At 49.2% G+C, this 21,293-nt stretch overlaps 1 protein-coding gene across 3 annotated transcripts in view; it reads left to right on the forward strand.

Annotated features, from left to right (window-relative positions):
* The window catches only part of Snx29 (sorting nexin 29), a 389,526-nt gene that overhangs the window by 156,428 nt on the left and 211,805 nt on the right, over positions 1 to 21,293 (forward strand). For all 3 annotated transcript variants that reach the window (XM_076839902.2, XM_076839903.2, XM_076839904.2), the window contains one exon: positions 5,900 to 5,982. In XM_076839902.2, the coding sequence (XP_076696017.1) occupies positions 5,900 to 5,982 (83 nt within the window). The remainder of the gene's footprint in view (positions 1 to 5,899; positions 5,983 to 21,293) is intronic.

Below are 21,293 nucleotides of genomic sequence, written 5' to 3' on the forward strand. Positions count from 1 at the left end.
TTCCTCACTCCTGAATGTTTGTTTCCTACGAGCAAGACCTTCTCCTTGTAGCTGCAGCACAACAGTCAAACTTAGAAAACCAGCACTGACACTGACACTTTTCCATCAGCTAATCCTTACCATGTCACCTTTCACCAGTTATCCCCCAAATGTCCTCTCCTGCAAAATGGTTGAGACCAGAATGACAGATGCAGTGCATGTAGACCAGGTGTGACAGCCGGGCATATGAGTAGAAGCTGTTGAGGCTCTGACAGGGTGGAAGAGGGGCTGCCACAAACCTTCCTGGTGGAGGGGAGTCAACAGGAAGGGCTTTTGGGAAAGCTTGGCCTTTGAGCTGCCCTTGGGAAATTGCAGGTGCCACTGGGGTGGGTGCAGATGGGGAAGCGGAGCTGAGAGGACCAGGTCAGCCTCGGCTAAGACACGTGGCCAGAAGGAGCCTGTTGGAGTGGGTGTGGGGGCTGCGATAGTGGCCATCTGGGCTGCTCTGGCAGCTGCAGGAGGGAGAGAGGGGTCTAGCCTGGCAGCCCCGCGCATCCAGTGGAGTGGGCAGCCTGTGCAGGGCCTGGGGCAGCTCCAGGTGGCCTGAGGAAGGCTCGCTTTCCTTCCCCTTACCCTGGCCTTCTCACCACCAGTGCATCCGGCTGGATGGCAGGGTCCCTCCACCCCCAGCTCTCTTGTGACTCTTCACTGTCTTTCAAAGGCAGCAGAGGGAACTGGTTCCCTTTGGATTCTGGAGTCTCACTGGTTTGAATTCTAGCTCTGCCACTTATCACCTGGTCATTTGCCAGGAAAATGACAATGCTTCCCGTATTATCTATGTCTGCAAGCATTGAGCAAGTCTTGCTGGCCTCCCTTTGCGGCTCCTGCTGGACAGCGGTGGCTGCTGTGTTGTCACAGGGAGGCACAGAGTGTGAGCTGAAGTTTCCCATAAAGAAAGCCAAGGAGATGCGTTGTGCTCCGCGTGGCAATAGCTTTGCAATGTCCAGTGACTTAGGAAAAGTGAAGAGGGTGGTTGGAGCTGGAGTGAGAGGACGCAATAGCCGTGTGCACAGTTTGGAGGAAATGGTTTCTTAGCTTTTTGCAGTGATCTTGAACTTGAGATCTTGGGAGCGGCTGTAAACCCCACAAAGCCAGGTGGTTTGTGCCGCCCTTCCTGCCTTTTGTTGATGCTTGTTTTAGAGCAGTGCCCACTGCCCTGGGCAGCCTGGCCCCCAACTCAGGTTCTTCTAATGGCTGGTATTGACAGGTGGGACCCACTGTACCCAGCAGATAGTAGAACTGAGCCACCCTCATGCCATGCTTTCGTCTGGGAAAGTAAAATTCCTGTAAGTGTGTCATCTTGTGGTGTTTCCATGCCTGTGAATTACCAAGTGCACTTAACAGGTTCGTTAGTTTTGTTTGGAGTAATTATCCATTGAGTGGTGCTGTCGAGGTTGCTGGTTGTTTATTCTGACATCGGGGCAGATGTAATTGCTTTGACTTACAAACATTAATTATTGCAGTCACCGGGAGCTGTATGAGAGGTACTTGCCACCTACTCAATGCTTTGCTTGCTTTCCTGGTGATTTTAAAGGAAGCTGCGGGGTGGCCAGCAGGCATATTTGGGGCTGGGAGCCAGAGTTGGCAAGGCTTTCTGGAATCCTGTGGATGAGTGTCTGCACGCTCTTTCCGTCTCCCCAGCCACCACCCCAGCCTTCCCATCCTGGCTGTTGTCGTTGCTTCTGGACAACTGCAGTGGCTGGCATCTCCTCTGTCCACTCCAGTGTTTCTCTCATTGCATATGTCCTCGCCCAGCTTAGCACTTGCATTGGACGCCCTTCTCCAGAACTAACCCGGCACCCCTTGCCCTGGCTGCAGGGGCCTTTGTGACTCCTGGCCTCCTAGGCTGCCTGGCTTCCCTGGCAAGCTCAGGCTGGCTGGGGCTTTTCCTTGGCTCTTTGTTCTGCCTGAAGCTTGGTCCTGGAGACATGCCTGGGATGTTAGTTCCCGAGTCCCAGCACCCCCCACACCCTGCGACCCCCAGCTGCTCAGTTGGAAACTGAACTTTAACCAGCACCAGGATCCATGTGTTCTAGCACTGTCCCTCATGGAAATGGTGTGGAGCCTCACCTCCTCCAGGCCCGTCTTGTTTGTCACCTTCTAGAAAGGCCTTCTTAGACTCCCCTGTTTTTAAAAACTCCCACACTCCATCCCTGCCCTAGCTTTATTTTTGCCGTATTTATTGTTATCTGAGACCATATTACCTGTTCCCTGACTGGTTGTACCACTTCACCATGATAAATGTCACCTCCATGAAGGTCAGGGTCTGGTCTCTTGTTACCATTCCATTCCTGTTGTCTAAACACCACCTGGCCCTGGGTAGACAGTCCCCACTGGGATGGGCATCAGCCACATCCCTGTCTTTCACATGTGCAAGGGCATTTCCAAGGCCTGTCATTATCAGGCTGTGTCCAATGACTTGATGGAGCACCACCGGCTAGTCAGGGTGAAGTCAGAGGCATCTTAATCTGAAAATCCTAATAGAGATCTGTGTACTGTAAAGAATGATAAATCCCGGGGGCTGGAGTTGTGGCTCAGCAATAGAGCACTCGCCTAGCATGGCCCTGGGTTTGATGCTCAGCACCACATTAAAAATAAATAAATAAATAAATAAAATAAAACAAAGGTATTGTGTTCAACTACAACTAAAAAAAAAAAAGTATTTAAAAAAATGACAAATTCCATTTGATTTTTTTGTGTATAAATGAAAGTGCTGTTTAGTAGTTGCAAATTAGTTGTTTAAAGTTTGGGGATTATTTTCTTAGGCTAGAAACACGGTAAGTTAAAAAAAAAAAAAAGCAAACAAAAACTTTTGAGAGGGACAGAGCCCTTTTGTCTGAGCTGAGGGGACCGAGACCACCTCAGTGTGCCACAGTGCCTGGGTCTTCCATCTTGTTTGTTTTATGCAGGGGCACAGCCTGATGCTGTAGTCATTAGAGTATGTGTTCTATCTTAAGAGATAAACTATGAGCTAGGTGTGGTGGTACACACCTGTAATCCCAGAGGCTTGGAGGGCTTAGGCAGGAGGATCATGAGTTCAAAGCCAACCTCAGCAATGGTGAAGCACTAAGCAACTCAATGAGACCCTATCTCTAAATAAAATAAAAAATAGGGCTGGGGATGTGGCTCAGTGGTCAAGTGCTGGTATCCACCCCTTCCAACCAAAAGAACTATGGGAAAAGATTATTACGAGCATGAGTTACAGCAGTGGGACTGATCATGTTACACGCACACGTTGCATACATTGTGCTGGTGTGGATTTCCTGGGCGTGATATTGCCCTGGAGTAAGATATAACTGTTGGGGGGGAAAACAGGGCTGGGGTGTACAGGACTTGATGGCATTATCTTTGCAACTTCCTGTGAATCTATAATTACTTCAAAAATAAAAATTAAAAACCAAAATGTGTTGGTCCTTTGTAAGCATCAGGACTCGGTGTCCCTGCAGTGGCCGGCACAGTGGCCAGGAGTTTGGGTGTCATTCAGGAAGGACTTCTCTAGTCCCAGAGGCCCATGAGTGTTAGTTTCTTACAAAGGCAAACGAGTTCAGTGGTAGAGTTGTCTGGGGTGGATTTCCAGCTCCTAGAGGTGTCGTCCAGTGGTGGAATGCACTCCCCACAGTTTCTCATTGTTCTTATTTATACTAAAATTCTTGCCATTGTATTAGGTATGATTTTTTTTTTTTAGACATTGTCTCAACACACTATTAAAAGATTGATTCAAATAGGAATAAAGCAACCACCTGAAACATTTTAGTGCTGGCCAGAGTTGAAGATAAACAAGCCAGTTGATCTGTTGGTAGCCCATGAGATAAGACCTGGCAACCGAATGTCAACATGCCGTACCTTTGGTTGGTTTGGGTGGATCCTACCTGTTTTGGAAAATGTTCTTCAAGCCAGGCATGGTGGTGCACATTTGTGATCCTGGCAACTCAGAGGCTGAGGCAGGAGGATCTTGGTCTTGAGGCCAGTCTCTGCAATTTTGACCCTGTCTTAAAAAAATAAAGTCTGGGGTGTAGCTCGATGGTAGAGCACCCCTGGGTTCTGTTAAAACAAAGTTCTTCCATAAATGGTGGTTAAGTTTAAGACATGTAGGAAAAAACGTGTAAAATTTTCTTTTTCTACTCTTAAGATGATTTGTGACTTGAGTTTATACGTGGTAATTAGGAGCCAGTCGTGATGGGTGGTAAAGTTCTGGTTAAAGGATTCCAAGGGAACACATTGTACCCTCATGTACACTGGGGAACTTTCCCTCCCACAAACCTTTGCACAACTTGTTTTAAATATTTGCTATTCATATCACAGGTGGAGAGAGTGTAATTACCCATAGAAACATCCATGACAGACTGCCTAGGGGGAGGGGGACGATGGAGTGACTTCTTTGTGACTTACTTTCTCTAAGCTTTTAAGATGAATATAGAATTCTTAGTATACGATAGTTTCTGCATTTGATCCTGATGGTCTGTCTTCCAAAACTCAGTGCAGAGAAGCATAACACCCAGAAGGTGCTGTCTTTGTAGACTGAGTTATAGCCAGGTGCATTGAGAACGGGCACACAGAACCAGCCAATTCAGAGTTTTCCAGCTGAGCAAACATGGCAGAGTTGGAGGCTCACTCTGGTAAAAAAGTTACATGAAACGACTCAGTTGCAGAACAACTTACAGTATGATCCTGCTGTGGAAGTCAGGTCTAGGAGTGTGTGGAGTGTTAGTGATCATCTGGGCATTGAGGAGGGCACACGCCCATGCCAGGCTACTGAGGGTGAAGGGTGAGTAGAGCAGAAGACGTGCCATGGTTTTCAGCTCATTTTTACTCTCCATAAATCTGATTTTTTTTTTTTTTTTGTACTGAGCCTTTTTATTTTTATAACCAGCGAAGAAACCCAGTCTTGAGTTCTTTTCATTATGAGGAAAGAAAAAGTCTTATGGCATGTTTAAAGGACTCAAGTTCATGTCCTGGGGTGGAGCGGGGACAGAAACAATATGGAGGGGGCATTTCTCTGTTGAGAGACCAAGTCTGCATTCCTAAGGAGAAGCTACTGGGCCTTGGGGACAGAGACCTGAGTTTGGATCTTGGCAGCGTGTCTTACTGGTCACTCTTAGCAATATGATCTTGAGCAGAGACTGTCCAACTCTTTTCCTGTCAAGTGGGGAGAATCCATGGGGTCACAGTGCATTCTTCAACGTGTGTGTGACTTGGTGAGATGACATCCTTCAAGTCTACACTCTGTGGTGCAGCTTGCTCCCAGATCCTCTAATCCCATCCTCAGCCAGTGTACCTGGGGAGATGACTCAGGTGGGGTCTTGGGGTAGCATGGGATCCACGTTCCATAGTGTGATGTTGCATAGAGACGTGAGTGGACTTGGCCAGTTGCTTCTCTCCTTGGTGCCTCAGCTTTCTCGTTTGTGAAATGGCAAGGATCCAGTAAGATGTGTACAGACACTTGACCTGGGGCCTGGCAGGTGGTGTTAGTGCATGGAGCAGTTAGTGACTATACTAAACATGTCCCTGGGACAAATGCATGGTGCTTGGTACATGCTGCTGTTGAAGGGGAGAATATCACAGAGGGCTTGACGCTGAACAGGCCCTGGGCAGACGGGAGGCACGGCGAGTGTCAGTGTCCCGAGTTGGCGGCATTGTGGCCGGTGCTTGCCTCCATTCCAGAAGGAAGGTTCTTGAAGGCATTCCACAAATATGTGCTTGGTAACAGCCCTTTCCAGTGATGATCTCTGGAATGAGAATGTTAATATTTGTAAGATGTAAAGTATGTGTTTTTCTGTACACAGACACCCCCCCTCCCCTGCTTTGGGTCTAAATTGCCAATTTTTAAATTTAATTTTTTTTAACATTCTTGTACCTGCAGAGAAAACGAGGTGCTCAAAGTCCAGCTGAAGAAATATGTAGGAGCTGTCCAGATGCTGAAAAGAGAAGGCCCTACAGCTGAAGGTGAGGGAGACAGCCCAGGCGGAGAGGCCGAGCCGTCCCATGAACCCCTCTGACTGGCGCGTAGGCGTTGCTCGACCTTTGAGTGCATACTCAGATGAATTAGAGAAAAGGGGCTGGTGAGGGTTACAGAGTCACTCACGTGGAGGAACCCGCTGTGTGTTGTCGCTAAGTGAAAACTGCTGTGGTGAGACTTGCTGCTGTTACTGGGCATCGCACCAGTCTGTGCACTTGAGGGTTTGTGTCTCGGTCTTGAGGCGCTTGCGTGGTGGTGCATCCCGTGGCATGACTGCTACATGGTTTGTCTCCTACCTAACAGAAGTCTGGACATAGTCTAGTCTGAGGTGGAAGTGAATGTATGGTGGTCATCAGGGACTTAAGCTGCTCTTGTTCTGTTGTCTTCATCGCATGCCCCCCCCCTTTTATTTTGAGTGTTTTGACACTAAGCTATATCTTTACCCCTTTAAAGAAGAAAATAATTTTTTTTTAAATTTTGAGACAGAGTCTTGCTAAGTTGACCAGCTGGCCTGGAACTTGTGATCCTTCTGCCTCAGCCTCTCTTCCTGAGTGGCTGGGATTATAGGTGGCACTACCTCACCCAGCCCCTGGCATGCCCTTGTATTTTCACAATGGCTTCATGCTTCCTTTATGACAGCTGGTGTTCCAGCCATTGCATCTGACTTTCTGACTGGTAGAAGCAGGAGGTTAGACTAGCATGGAATGCATTGCACAGTTGAACTCTACAGGATTTAAAGCTTTAAAAATAATAAGCTTCCTTTGAGGAAATCCCTTCTTCTCTCATTACTTGTACTTAAAGCCTTTTGGCTGCCCCTAATTGCAAAGAATTCTGGGAAATGTGGTTGCTTAATTGGTACATGAGGGAGGAGGGACCATTGGTATTGGATAGGTGGTTTGGGGAGGGTGAGGCTGGCAGAAGTCATGTGGGAGGAGTGGGCATTGCTCAAGTCTTCCCAGGCTACCCCTTGTACATCGTTCCTGGGAAGTGTCATCGAAGCTGCTATGTCATGGTCTCCAGAAGACCCAGGCCCTGGTTCTAGGCCTGGCTGTGTGTCCTGGGGGGGTCTCTGTAAGGGTAATGTTTGCTCAACCTGATTTTACCCCAGCGGGATGTTTTCTTCTCAAGTCATTGCAGGAACAGTTGGCTGGGAAGATTATCAATTCGAGATTTTTGTTCACTTCCTTTTCACTGTTTGGTAGGAAACAAAGACCCCAAACCCACACTGGAGCATCTGAGTGTGTCACTCCTGCCTTGTGTGCTTAGCCCAGAGCCTAGCGTTGCAATTCTTGTGTGTGTGTGTCTGTCGGCCCCTTTGATCTTCAGTCCCTCTCCTTCCTGGAGTCTGGCAGGTGCTTGTTGTGATAAAGGCCACTCTGGTCTTGAAAACCCCTCTGTTTGAAGTTTCTAGTTACAGCTCTCCTGAGGCAGCTGGTCACTTGGCTTGAGTGGGTGACAGTGGCTGCCTAAATGGCTTTCTCTCGGACTGGGTGGAGCCTTAGACACCCTCCAAGGAGAGGAAGCTGGCCTTCAGGGCTGGGCTGTTGAGAGGCTGAGTTTTTGCTCTCGCTCTTGGCACTTCAGTCATAGTCCCCTCCTCTCTGTGGTGTGTCCTCGCACTCTGTCTGCACCTTCCTGCCACCTGGCATGTGCACCCTGGTCACCAGTCGGCTCTCCCTGCCCCATATGTGCCTCTCTGCTTTCCCCTCGTTGGCCAGTCCCAGGGCTATGGTACTGCTGCCTATTTTATACTTGGAAGTACTGATTTCTTCCTTTCATTATCAACATAGTTGAGAGACATTTACCAGCTGTCAGTCCATGGGAGAGGGACCTGGCTTGGTTTTCATGCCTTTGTGTACCTAGCTTCTGGGACAGTGCCTGGCTCCTCGTGGTGCTTAGGAGGTATATGGTGAATGACTGGGTGAATGCACGAATGACCTTATTGAGCACCTTATAGTTGAACAGCTCATATGGATGAAGCCCAAACGCCAGGTCTGTGGCTGGAATAGGTAACCTTTCTGTAAGGTCCCATTTTAGGGATGTGAGTGGACTTGGCCCGTTGCTTCTCTCCTTGGTGCCTCAGTTGTGAGGTGCCATGTAGTGGGGCCAGCCTGGGTGAAAATCCCCACCACACCCTGTGTGCACATGTTGGTTACTGTGATTGTCATCGAGTGCTTTTCCCAAGGCACACTGTGGGGGAGTGGTGGGTGCCTGGATGTGGAGGTAAATAGTGCACAGTGTCTGCCCATCTTGAGCTCAGACTGGTGCCTGGGTGGGCAGGGTGGCCTTGGCTGGGGAGAGGGTGTGCCTGGCCTTTCCCCCCGGGAGGCCAATCCAGTGATGGGGAGTGGGCATGAGGAAATCAGCCGTGGCATGTGCGGGGTGGCACAGTGTTTGGGGGACATTCTCAGCATGTGCTGTACCTGGATGCCTTCTCAGATGCCCATTACCTTTCTGTTTCTCACTGATTGTTTCTGAATACTCTCACCTTTTGGGGACCCAGTCTTTCTAAACCGTCCTCCTCCCTCCAGGTGCAGTCAGTTAGGCCAGGCGCTGCTCTGTCTTCATTATTCCTGCCTTCATTTGCATTGGGTTCGTCTCATCCTAAGACCACCAGCGGATTGCAGGGGCTGCCCTGCGTAGTTGTGAGGCCTCACTGTGGCCCCGGGCTGTCTTGGCGGAGGCTGTGAGCGTGCACACCCCCAGGCCAAAGGGCCTCCGAACCCAGTGCCACCTCTTTTGGCTTGTTTCTCAGCAAGAAAAGCAGCCTGAGTTTCGTGTGTGTGTGTGTTTAAAGTAGTCATTATAGAGACTGAAAAAGAGGGAAGTGAGAAAGAAGAAAGCAAGAATGAGAGGCTCTTGAGCTTCGTGTTCTGGCGCATGCCCTTCCAGTTTGGCCCAGCTGTGCCCTGTGCCCTTACCAGTGCTCTGGGGAGAATAGCTGCTGTCTGGAGGGCTTGAAGAAAGCTGAGGACACAAGCACCAACGACACATAACTGACACATAAGGCCATGGTGCGTTATGAGGTAAACAACATCAGGTCCCTGCTGGCAGCCCGTTATACCTGTGCCCAGGGTGAGGGAAGTGGGTGGGTGGCATGCAGGCTGTCTGCTGCGTCTTGCTTCCTTCACCTCTCCCCCGAGGGAACCAGAACAGCCTGCGTTCTGCAGCCCACCATGGCGCAGAGCTTCAGACTGGGGGTTTTGGCCCAGAAAGTTCTGTGCTGACTTTGCTATCAGTTGACCTAGCAGGTTGCCCCTTCCCCTGCCTCTGGCCTTCCATTGTGGATCAGCACTCTGAGTCCTCAGGTGCACTAAACATGGCTTCTGAAGTCACCTCTGACCCTGTTGTGTGGCCACACCACCTGTGAGGGATGCCGGGAGGACTCATATCTTCCCAGCTGGCTTGTTGCCATCCATGTTGGTGTCCTGCTGAGGAGAGAGTGGCCGCTACGAGATCCTGTCTGCTTTTGCCACACTTGTGAATTAGCAGCCACTCTGCTGTGGCTGAGCCACAGGGGAGGAAGTCCAGCGTGGCTTGTGATGCAGTAATGGGTCAGTTTTGACAGGGAATGTGCAAGATGGTCTCCACCCAGTTCTTTGAAGCCTACAGGGTTCAGGGAACAGCATGTCTCTGGCAGCCCTCACCTGTTAGGGTGGAACAGGGGTCTTCCTTCTCCTTATGTCGAAGCAGTGGGCTGGCCAGCTGCTTTCTGTCCTCTGCCCATTTTCCTGGGAGTCGAGGGTGCCCCTATGGCACGAGGATTGGATTTTCTATGGGAATGTGCTCTATTTGGCGGATGTCAAGGGAATGTTTAGAGTAGAGTAGAATTTGGACCCAGGCCCACATCTTGGCCTAATGCTTAGTTGTCATGTCATTTGAGACTTGCATAAACTGTCCTTACCCCTCACCCTATGGTCACTGACTGGTTCAATTAATGGGGCATTCCAGGCTTGCACGTTTAAATTTTAGGCCACTCCTCTCTGATTGCCTTCTCACTGGGAAGGAGAATGAAAGTTATTTTCTTGGTTTCTCATGACTTGCTATCATTTCCACCTTTTGGGACACTTTCTAGCTGGAAGTTCTCACATGACAGTTGGCATCCAGTTAATTATGAATTATGGAAGGGCCTGTTAGTTACAATAAAAATATTGGCTGGATATATTACAGAAAATAGATTTTAGTGAAAGCAATCACTAGAAACCTATTTCATACAGTTGTTAAATAATTGAATATTTTATCAGAATTTAAAAAAAAAAAAAAAGTGTGTACTCTAACAAGTCCAGCAACGTGGAGCTAGGTGACACTAATGACCCTCCTCAGGGCTGGCCCTGTGGGTGACTGGAGTTGACTGATGGACATCACCACGCAGACCTACACTCTGCAGGTGTGTGCCTGTTCTACTTGTCCCCAAGTGGAGTTACAGTTGGACAGGGCGGGCACACTGGTGCGTGGCCGTGCCACCTTTCTGTGGGCGAAGCTCTTCCAGAGCTCAGCCACGTCCGCTCATTACGTTGCCTCTGTCTACCTTGAGCGGAGGCAGAGGACTTTAAAGGTCAGCAAGGACCATGTGGCCTGGAGCCCAGATGTGCCACCTGGCTCTTGGAGGAGGAGCTTGCAGGCCTTGCTTCCTTGGGCAACAGTGGGTCGCCTCACTGTGGTGGGTGTCCGCTGGGTCAGTAGCTACAGCCCCAGGTCATTCTTTTTAACACTGTATATTGGAGACATTGTGTGCTTATGCTGGAACTTTTAAAGCCGTCTTGATGGGTGGTGCTCAGGTTGGGGTTTGTCACTACAGACTGTAATGCAGTGAGCTCCTCCCCACGCATCCTCCTGTCCTGGATTGATTTTGGAGGATACAGGGAAGTGCAGTCACAAAGCCCAAGTGTGTGGGCAGCATCTGCCTGTTGCCCTTTAGTTTGAAACCAGTGTGTCATGTTATCAGATGTCATCTCTGATCTCACTTTTTTTTTTTTTTAAATCCAACATGCTTTGTGACAGTGGTTTTCAGTCCTCAGTAAGACACTTTTAAGCACACATTGGAACACATGTAATTGAGACGGACCTTCCTGGGACCATGTGTAAACCATTCTTGTGTTTTATTCCCCGCTCTAGTCTGTTAAGAAGCATCAGCTGTGACTCCCTGTTGACATTGATCACCCCACTAAGGCGGTGCGGCCTGTAGTTTGAAGACATAGTTTGTGGAAAGGGGCAATATTCTGTGAGGAACACAGCGGGACACAGCAGTTTCCTTTGCAAATCAGGTTGTCCTTTGGTTTTCATAATTCTTTGAGAAAAGCAGATTTGGGGGCTCTGTTACCGCCATGCAGCATGGACACACCCGTTGGCCAAGCTGCTTCAGAAGGCACCGTCCCCTTCTGGGATTAGCCAGGCACTCGTCCGTGGATCCTGACCATGCTTCCTTTACACCACCACCTGCCCAGCCTAGACTCTCAGAGGGTTGCCTACTGAGTGCTCTGCTTGGCTGGCTTTGACCCAGACCAGCCATTAGAGCAGCGACTCTGTTATTATCAAGGTCTGCTGAGCCTGAAGTCTTATTTTAGTAATAACTTTCCCCAGTAGAAACCCACTGAAGGAAACAGGACATGTATTCTGTCTCAGAACCGAGAAGCCTTGGGTGCAGATGCGGCTAGATCAGTTTACCAGGAAGATTGATCACTCTGCATTGTTTCTGTCTCTGGTGTGGGTCCATCTCGTCTTCAGGCAGGTTTTCTTTCCTAGAGGGAAAGTAATGAGTATATTGCACAGATGCCCAGGGAGTCTAGGGGTCTGCGTGGGATCCAGGGTGGCAGGAGAAGGTGGGAGGAGCTGGAGAGACGGGCAGGGTCAGGATGAGGAGAGCTCCCTGGGACTGGCTAAAAGGCTTGGCTTTTATCCTGAGTCTTGGGGCACCTGGGGAAAGAGCAACAGAGGGCAGCGCTGTGAGCTGATGGGCTGTTTCTTCCCCTCTCGAGCTGACCTGCCCACATGTTGCTTGGTTTCTGTGCACGTCGGAAACTGAACTCTGTCTTTATAGGGATGGTGACTTTTAGGCACCTAAAATATTTTCCTTTTCCTTTTTTTTTGTGGGGGGTGGGGGGATTTCTGACATTGTTTGAATTTAGTGATTCATATTACGAATTATTCATGAAAATGATCTTTTAAGTTTCTTATAATAGCTGAAATTATCCTTCATTAGATACTGACAGTTCCTGTGATGGGTGTAATTATAAAAAAATATTCTTAGGCTAGCTATATTCTGCAGCGTTAAAATTACGCAAATGAGCAAGAGATAAGAATAGCAGCCGAGTGGGATGGTCAGAGTCCAGGGGAGGAGGGGCGGCAGAATTTCTAAAAATGAATAAATATGTGCTGTACACATTCAGTACGTCCATATTACAGTCTGCCTTGATGCTCAGCCTTCTTCACTGGCAAGGGAGCAAATCAATTCCAGTGCCCCGGATTGTTTGTAGCACTTGCCCGTATATGAATCATAGGATGGAGAAGTGCTTTTTTTCCTTTCTTGGTCCCACTCGGCGCCGTCTGCGAGGCGCGCTGTAGTAATCTCTGATAGCGGGAAGGATGGCGAGCTTGTTGCTCAGACAGGGCTGAGCCCGGGGAGAGATCGGGAAGGGGGTGGAGGGCATCAGGACCTCATCTCATTAAAGCTAAAGAATGACCAGGAGGGGATTCCTGCCTCAGGGGGCCCGCTCTGCTTCTGGGACCTTGGACACCTCCCTGGGAGCATCCTTGGTGTTGGCTGTGACACCATGGTGCCCGTCCCACCCCTTATAGGCCTGACTGCCCTCCTCCTCTATCCATTGGTGTCGCCCCTATTCACTTCTTGCCTGTGTGGAGCCAGGCTTCCTTGGGGGCTGTCGGGAGCCCCCAGGAAAGGTGGGCTGGTTCCTGTAGGGTACCACCACTGGCCCTGTGGTCTTGGGTCCACCTTCCTGCAGGGCCCCAGGAAGCCTGGTCCTACTCTAGGCTCTGGATGCCCACCATGCTGCCCCCTTTCTGGCCCACATTGATGTGTCCCCTGGTGCTGCACAGCTGGCCCTTCACGTGGGGAGTAGCTCAGTGTCCTCTCGGCCTGTGTCTGTGGGCCTCTTGGTGTTTGGTTTTCTTCCACAGTGAGCACAAACCACGTTGTGCTCCCAAGTGACAGGAAGTAGGGGTTTGCCTCCTGGGACCAGAGGTGGGCAGACCTTTTTGATAAAGGCCTACATGTCAGGGTTTTGCTTGGTCTGACTCCTTCTCCTCTCACTGTTTCCCCTTCTCTTCATCCTCCTCTTCCTTCTCCTTCCCCCACTCTAAAATATAAAAAGTGTCCGAAAATAGAGCACAGGCTAGCTTTTGCCTGTGAGGTTTGCCAATCAGCGTTTCGCACACCTGTTGCTGTTAAGCTTCCTCTTTTAAAACAAATGCCCATCCTTGTTCTCGTGGGTCTGATTTTTGGTACAGATCTTATTCCCTCAATTATGATGTCTGTTGTAATCTCTGATAGTGGGAAGGATGGCGAGCTTGTTGCTCAGACAGGGCTGAGCGGGGAGAGAGATTGGGAGGGGCATCGGGACCTCATCTCATTAAAGCTAAAGAATGACCCTCTTCCATGTTGTGTGTTTGCCGTTTCCCTCACCCCATTCTTTGCTATTCGTGGTTGGCTCCCGTCATGCTGCTCACCTGGGAACTGTTGGAGAGGCAGAGCTGGGCTGGTGCGTTACCCAGCTTTCTGCTACTGTGATGGAATACCTGAGAAAATCGACTCATATGGAGGAAGGGGTGTTTTGGCTCAGTTTCAGAGGTTTCAGTTCATGGTGCTTGACCCTGTGGTCTTTGAGCCTGTGATGAAATGAAATGTCACAACAGGGAGCCAGGACATGGTCAGGAGGGCCGGGTCCAGATATCCCCTCGAGGGCACTCTCTCATCATGGCCTTCCTTCCACTAGGCCCCAAAGGCTCTAGTGCCGTCAGCTGGGGACCAGGCTTAAACATACAAGGCTTGGGGGACATTCACAGTTCAAACCACAGCAGGGGTTGGGACAAAGGTTCCTTGATTCTTCCTTTTCCTGCAGTCTACATGATGGGATGGAGGTGACCTCAGCTGTGTGCCTGGGTGAGGGAGTGTTGATTTGGGACTCCCTTCCTGGCTTTCCTGTGCTGGCAGGAGGGATAGGGCCCACTGCTGCGTTGCTGGGTGAAGCTTTGTGGGTGCTGACTGCTCACTGATACTTAGCAGGCCTTTTGGGGTCACTCTGAAGGTATTTTTCTTTTCACTTTATAAGTAAAAATCCTGAGACTCAAACTGGGTTCTGCAACGAGCAAGTGGTAGAAGTGCAGATTGGGTTCAGGTCTTGGGATTCCAAATCTGGAACTAGCGGTCGCCTCCTTTCAGTACCAGCAACTGGGGAAGGCCTTTCCTCAGTGTGAGCTGTGGTCAAGGGCAGGGTTTCATGTGAGGGCGAATCCCAGCTCTGTCCCTTAGCAGCTCTGTGACATTGGGCAATTTGCTTGCCCTCCCAGACCTCAGTTTGCTCATGTGTAAAATTGAGGTAATGGTAGGGCCACTTCTATGGATAATGACTATAAAGTAAAACACATGGGAAAATTCTCATTAAACATGAACTATTATAGCTGTTTCTTTTAAAATACATTTTCAACTGTGATAACCTACATGTAACATGAAATTGACCATCCTGGCCTTTGGAAGTCTGTGGTTGGGTAGAGGAGGGTCGTTCCCAGGGCTGTGCACCTGTCAGCATGGGCCACCTGCAGAGCGCTTCTCATCTTGTAACTCTGAAACTCTGAACCCACTAAACTAAGCTCCGCATTCTGCTCCCTCCAGCCTCTTTCTTTACTAAACCAGGTGAGGGCAGTGGGCCTCTGACTGAATTGCCCTTAGTGGGGCCTCCTCCACTTCCCCCTCCCTCCTCTCCCGCCCTGCTTCATTGCTTTCTGGCTCACATTTCCAGGTGGCTCGCCATGGGCTGGGCCCCATGCAGGCTGCTGGGTGCCCGTGGGGGACCCAGCACTGCCTCAGGTCTCGGCCTCGTAGGGAGCAGTCCTGACATGGCAGAATGTATTCTCCCAGGTGTCCTGAGCAGAGCCCAGGTGTTACCAGAGCATCATGGAGGGAGAGTGCCTGACCCAGGGACGAGAAGGAGAGTGTGACAGCTGTGGGAAGATTGAAGGTGGGTGGGAGTTTCCCACATCAGAAGGGAGGGGAGATGGCTGGAGTTTCCTGAAGGGTTCTGAAGAGCTCCCATGTGGTGGTTGCCGTGCACGTGACATGGGAGGCTGGGGCAGGAGGATCACAAGTTTGTAGCCAGCCTTAGCAATTATGAGGCCCTAGGCAACTTCAAAAGACTCTGTCTCAGAAAATGAAACGGCAAGAGATGGAGCCCAGTGGTAAATCACTCCTGGTTTAATCCCCAGTACCAAAACAAACACACAAGCCCTCCGAACCCCCTTCATGTGTACAAGCAGGGGGATTGTTGAATTTTTTGCTCTAGTTAAGATTTTTTTCTATTGCTGTTGTTGGTTTGCTTTGACAGAAAATAGGCTCAGAAACAGATAATCTACCATGGCAAGTGTCCGGCTCTGAGTTCTTGGGATGTGTCTGTAGTTCTCTGGAATGAACCTAAGGTGCAGCGGGCAGCCCTTGAGGAGCAGGATACATTCCCATTGCTGGGGACTCGAATCAGTGGCTGTCTGCGGACCAGTTCAGCAGGAAGCTGAGGTACTCTGAAGCAAGAAGGCTCTGACCTTCCCAGATGTCCCGGCAAGGGCAGCAGAGCATACAGACACAAGAAGTAGCTGGTCTGGGGATCTGGACCCCCACTTATTTCAATCAGTGTTCTTTCCTAGGGCTGGGTGTGGCTCGGTGTCAGAGCACTGGCCTGGCATGCACAAGACCCTGGGTTTGATCCCCAGCACCACAAAGGGAGGAAAAGAAAAATTGTTTCTGGTATCTTTCATTCTAACTGACAAAGCCTTTGGTGGTGTTCAGAAATAGTGTCCACATGCTACCTTTAAAAGGCATCTGTATGCCTTGACTGTTACAAAGTCCACAGTGGCATCTGGATCAGTTGCAAGGTAGAGTCTGAGGGGCAAGTTCAAGGTCTTTCCTGAATTGTTGGAAGATTTGAGGAGCTGATATAGGGATTTGACCAAATCCCAGTAAAGCCCAAACAAATCTTTGATTTCTGAACTCGGCAAGCCTTCCTCATCTGTTAAATGCATTGACGTTCCTACAGCCAGCCATAGTTTGCTTTACCACCCTCATTGCAGTTGGCTTTACAGTAGAGATACACTGGAGTTAATGAAAAGGCCCTCCAGCCTCTTAGCTAAGCCATGTTAGACAGATGGAGCTCTGGTTTTACCCTGGGAAACCAGCCAGCATCCAGCCCTTGTCCTCTGACATTCTAGCAAAGGCAAGTTTATCCTAAGTATCAAGTGCCTTGCATACCAATGATTTTGCAGCCATCCTAATAATTAATTCTAGGGATGATGAGTCTTTTGCTCTTACATTATCTAAGCAACAGCCTTGTTCAACATTCTGGAGACCTGGAAAGTGCTGCATGTGTTCAGTGTCAGTGTGCAACCACTCAGAAAGGTGCAGAAGACAGGAAATTCATATTGTCTGGGAGTTTGGGATGCTGTAACCAGCAGAGGCCCAAAAGTGAGGTGTGTGTTGGCAGAAAGCATGAATCATGTCCTGCAGTAGGAGAGTATGCTCATGATTTTTTAATGACCCTCTGAAACTCAATGTGCACTAAGACAAACTCTTTAAAAATTAAGGTTTTTGTAATTCTGGGAGTTTAAAAGGAGAAAAGAGAGAGGGAGACTGTATGATTGATAGGAGCAGCCCTGGGGGCTGACTGGGTTTGCATGGAGCCACAGGCTCTATTTATTTTAGAACAGGGGCTTTGGCTTCCAGGGAAGTGGAATAGCATGGATGGAGCCTCAGGTTTGCTGACATCTCTCTAATGGCCAATCTCGTGACTACTGGATCTGCATGCAGGTGGCAGAGTCTGGTGAACATCCTTGATTCAGACCCGATTTTTGGCCGTCTTTGAGAGGGAAGTCTGAACTATGATGATGCTTGGGTTTGTTGGAATTGTGAACCAGAATTGTGGGGGTCCAGGCCCAGCGGGCAACCCCCAGTGGCTTTTGTGTGAGCCAGCATTGCTGTCACAACTCTGCATATCCAGGGGGGCATGCAGTGGGTGGGGGCTGTCCTCTGGGCATCTGGCAGCAGCTGGTATTTTTTCTCCTTGAATTGCCTCGTCATCCAACAGAGCCTGGGGTTCAGAGGGCAGCCCTATTGGGCTCACTCTACCGTGCACATTTTTTGCCTTTGTGTTTTCTTCATGGCTGGTTTTGGATCTCTGGCTCCACCCAAATTATCTTCATCGCAGTACCCATGAGTGCAGTCCTGTGGGAGGTGGGTGGTCTACACTTGGTGTGTTCATGTTCTGGGCTGATAATTTGATGGTCAGCTACCTGGTCATTTTTTTAAGGTCTTTTTCTTATAGCAATTGAGGGCTGAAAGTCACACACATGAAAATGACCAACTGTATTTAGTCAGCAAGTTGTTGAATGTCCTCTGTTAGGTCCTGGGAGCTGGTGCAAATCTTAGGCAAATCTATGGGGAAAAAGACTGCATTCTCTCCATCCTCCCTGTTTGAAGTGAGGTCTCTGGACCAACAGCGCTGGCCTCTGTGCCTGGGGCCTTGTAAAACTCAGAATCTGTCCTTCAGCAAGACCCACTGAACTGCATGGGAAGTGTGAGGCACTGCAGGACTCCGGGTTTCTGCCACCGTTGAGGAATCCTGCCACCACGGAGCTCACAGATGAGTAGAGAGACTAGAAACGAGTCAAACAAATAAAACTAACCCTGATGTACATCGCGTGCTGTGGAAAACATGACTGGGATGCCGAAAGGGAACCGTGGGGCTGCTTCAGTGCAAGGCCCAGGAAGGCTTCTCTGAGCAGCTGCTAAGCCCGGACTCAGCCTCGGGGAGTGCGGAGAAGCTGGCCCTGGGAGGAGGCCAACTGGAGTGGGAGAGCGAGAGATGGCCGGCATCTGGAATCAGGCTCCCTCAGGTGCTCCACAGGTGGGGAGCTAACGCCGAATCCTGGACTTTAAGGTGAATGGAGTCCCCGAGGTTGGGACTTGACCCTGGCCGCACCACCTCAGGCAGAGGGGACATATTTATTTGTGAACTATACATCTGACAAAAGTTAATGTCCAGAACATAGAAGGAGCTCTAGATAGTCAATAGCAACGCCCCCCACCCAAGCAAAATCAAAAAGCTGATTGAAAAATGGGTAGTACACTTACATAGATATTTCTCAAAAAGAGGAGTTCAGATAAATACAGGTGTAAGATAATGTTAGAAATCACTAATCAAGAATGGCTGTTATCAAAAATACCTAAGAAAACAAGTGCTGGTGAGAATGTGGAAGAAAGGGAGCCTTGGCCCACTCGTGGTGGGAACGTGAGTCATTGTCGCCCTTATCAGAAATGGGGAGGTTCCTCGGAAAACTAAAATAGAGGTCCCACTCCTGTGTGTGGATCCAAAGGAAATGAAATCATGAGGTCGAAGAGGCGTCTGCACCCTGTGCTCACTGCAGCGCTGTTCACACCAGCCATGATGTGGAACAGCTTGGTGAGGGAGTGAAGATGTAGCGGGGACACGTAACCAGTGTCATCCAGCCACAGGAAGAATGGGGACGACCTTGTGGAGCTGAAGACTGTTAAGTGAGATAGCCAGGTGCAGAGACCCGAAGTGCATGACCCGGCTCATGCAGAATCCAAAGTGGATCTCATCCAAGTTGAGAGTAGAGCACGGCTGCCAGGGGCTGGGAGGAGAGCTGGGGGAGGAGCAGAGAGTTGGCGAATGGGCACTAAGTCAGATAGGAGCAGGAAGTCCGGTGTGGTCGGCATGGTAGGGTGACAGATAACAACGCACTGCACGTTTCAGAAAGCTCGATGGAGTTTGAATGTTCTTGCCCCAAAGAGATGCCGAGTGTTTGAGATGATGGAAGTGATTTAAACGTTTACACTGCAGACCAGGGACCCCATTACGTTAATCTATACAGGTTCGATGTTTTTGTGTATCAGTTGAAAAAATTTGAACTAAAAAGAAAAAGAAAAATGAATTTAGTTTTTCTTGTAATAAGTCATTTAAAGGTTAAACTGGCTGATGAGGAAACTGAGGTGGAGGTTGGCTGAATGGTGTGGGAAGATCATTCAGGTGGGTCCCAGTGGTTCCCTCGCACCCTGTGCCGGCCACTAGAGGGAGCTGTGGAGGCGGCTTCCTCCCCAAGCTCTCCCCTATGTACAGTGGAACCCACTATGGAGTGTGCCTGGCCTTCCCTGCCCACCATCACCAGGCTTTTCAGTCCTCACGTGACCCACATAACCTGAGTTGCAGCAAGTGCCAGATGTTCTGTCTGTACGACAGGCCAGGGTGTGAGCCAGCAGGCTGTAGCTGGGCTTCCCTTACTATGGTCTTATGGAAAGCCTTGCTGGGGTGTCCTGTGTGTGCGGATGTCCCCATACTTCTTATTATGTGGAAGATTTGGTCCCACTAGCAGAGTTGCCAGGTGAAGTGCCAAGGTTTTTCTGATTCCTGCTGTCAATTTCCGTGTTGCTCTGAGAGGACTGCATGCATTTCAGTGTCACCAGCAAGCTGACCCTGGTGGCCATTTCCAGCCAGTGTTAATGGATGATACCCTTTGAACTGCACTAGGCAGAACATGAGCCATTTGTATTTCCTATGGTGATATGACTTTTTCTCTGTTTATGCATTGCATTTCGTTTTGGTGAATTATTGGCTCGTTCTCTTGGAATGTGGAGCTTGAGGGCTTTTCCCTATGGGTTATTTGGGATTGTGACATTAATCAGGGTGTGGGCCCTTTTTTAAATGGGTTCCTAGTTTTGGTATGTGGGAAGAGTCACCAGTTCTCTTCTGATGCCTCTGTGGAGGTGCCCACAGAGGTCTGGATCAGGCCTCCTGACAGTCTGTGTGTTCAGGATAAAGCCTCCTTCATGCTGCTCTCTGAAGGGCTAGTGATCCCCAAGGGAGCAACTTTATGAAGATGAGGTCACATGCTGTTGAGTCACACAAACCAAGTGTGGGTTTCACGGTTGTTGGTGTGTTCAGAATCGTACGTCCACTCCCCATCTTAGAACAGGGTCTCCTGCCTAAACAGACACCGTACTGGTTGGTTGTTGCTGTCTGTCCACCCTCCTCCAGCCCTTGGCAGCCTCCGTTCTGCTTGCTGTCTCTGTGGATGATACTTCCTATTACTGGAATCATATAATGTGGCTTGAGGTTGGTTTCTTTGACTTAGCATGTTTTCAAGGTTTGTCCATCAGTAGACAGATCCTTAGATAGTAGCACATGTCAAAATGCCATTTTTATAGCTAAATAACACTCCACTGTGGGGATACAGCGTGTTTTGTTGACCCTTCTATCTGCTGGTAGGTATTTGGGTTGTTTCCACCTTTTGTGTATTGCAAATAACATGGTTATGAAGGTTACAAGCGTAGTGGCAGTGATTTTTGTGTCTTTTGGGTAAGTGCTTAGGAGTGGAATTGTTGGATCAAGCGGTAGCTGTTTAATTTTTGGAAGAGCCACCAGAATGTTTTCTGAAGTGACTGCCCTGTGCCAACAGTGAGTGAGGGTCCCTGCTGAGGTTGCATATGCTGGTCAGTGTTTTTTTATCATCGGCACCCTGGCGGACAGCACAGTGGCACCACTGTGGATGGGATCACATGTCCTGGTGACTGATGTGCAGCTGCTCTTCTGGGCTCACTGGCCATTTGTCTGAGAGAACTATCTTTCCAGATCCTTTGCCCATTGTTTTAGTTTGTCTTTTTTATTGTTGAGTTGCAGGAGTTCTCTGCATATTGTGCACACTAGATCTTCACTGGATGTGATTGACACGTTTTCTCCCATCCCATTGGGTGTCCTTTTACTTTCTTGATGATATCCTTGAAGCACCTGTGTTCTTAATTTTGACGTTCAACTTGTCAGTTTTTTCAATTTTTTTTTTTACACATTGATGGACCTCTATTTTATTCATTTATTTATATGTGGTGCTGAGGATGGAACCCAAGGCCTCACACATGCAAGGCAAGTGCTCTACCACTGAGTCACAACCCCAGCCCCCAACTCATCTGTTTTTGTTATCACTGCTTATACTTTTGGTGAAATATCTATTTTTTTAAACTAGTAAACTAGTTTAAATGGTTTCCACCATTTATGCATCAAAACATCTTAAT

Source organism: Callospermophilus lateralis, chromosome 19, assembly GCF_048772815.1.
Source record: "Callospermophilus lateralis isolate mCalLat2 chromosome 19, mCalLat2.hap1, whole genome shotgun sequence".
NCBI lineage: Eukaryota > Metazoa > Chordata > Mammalia > Rodentia > Sciuridae > Callospermophilus > Callospermophilus lateralis.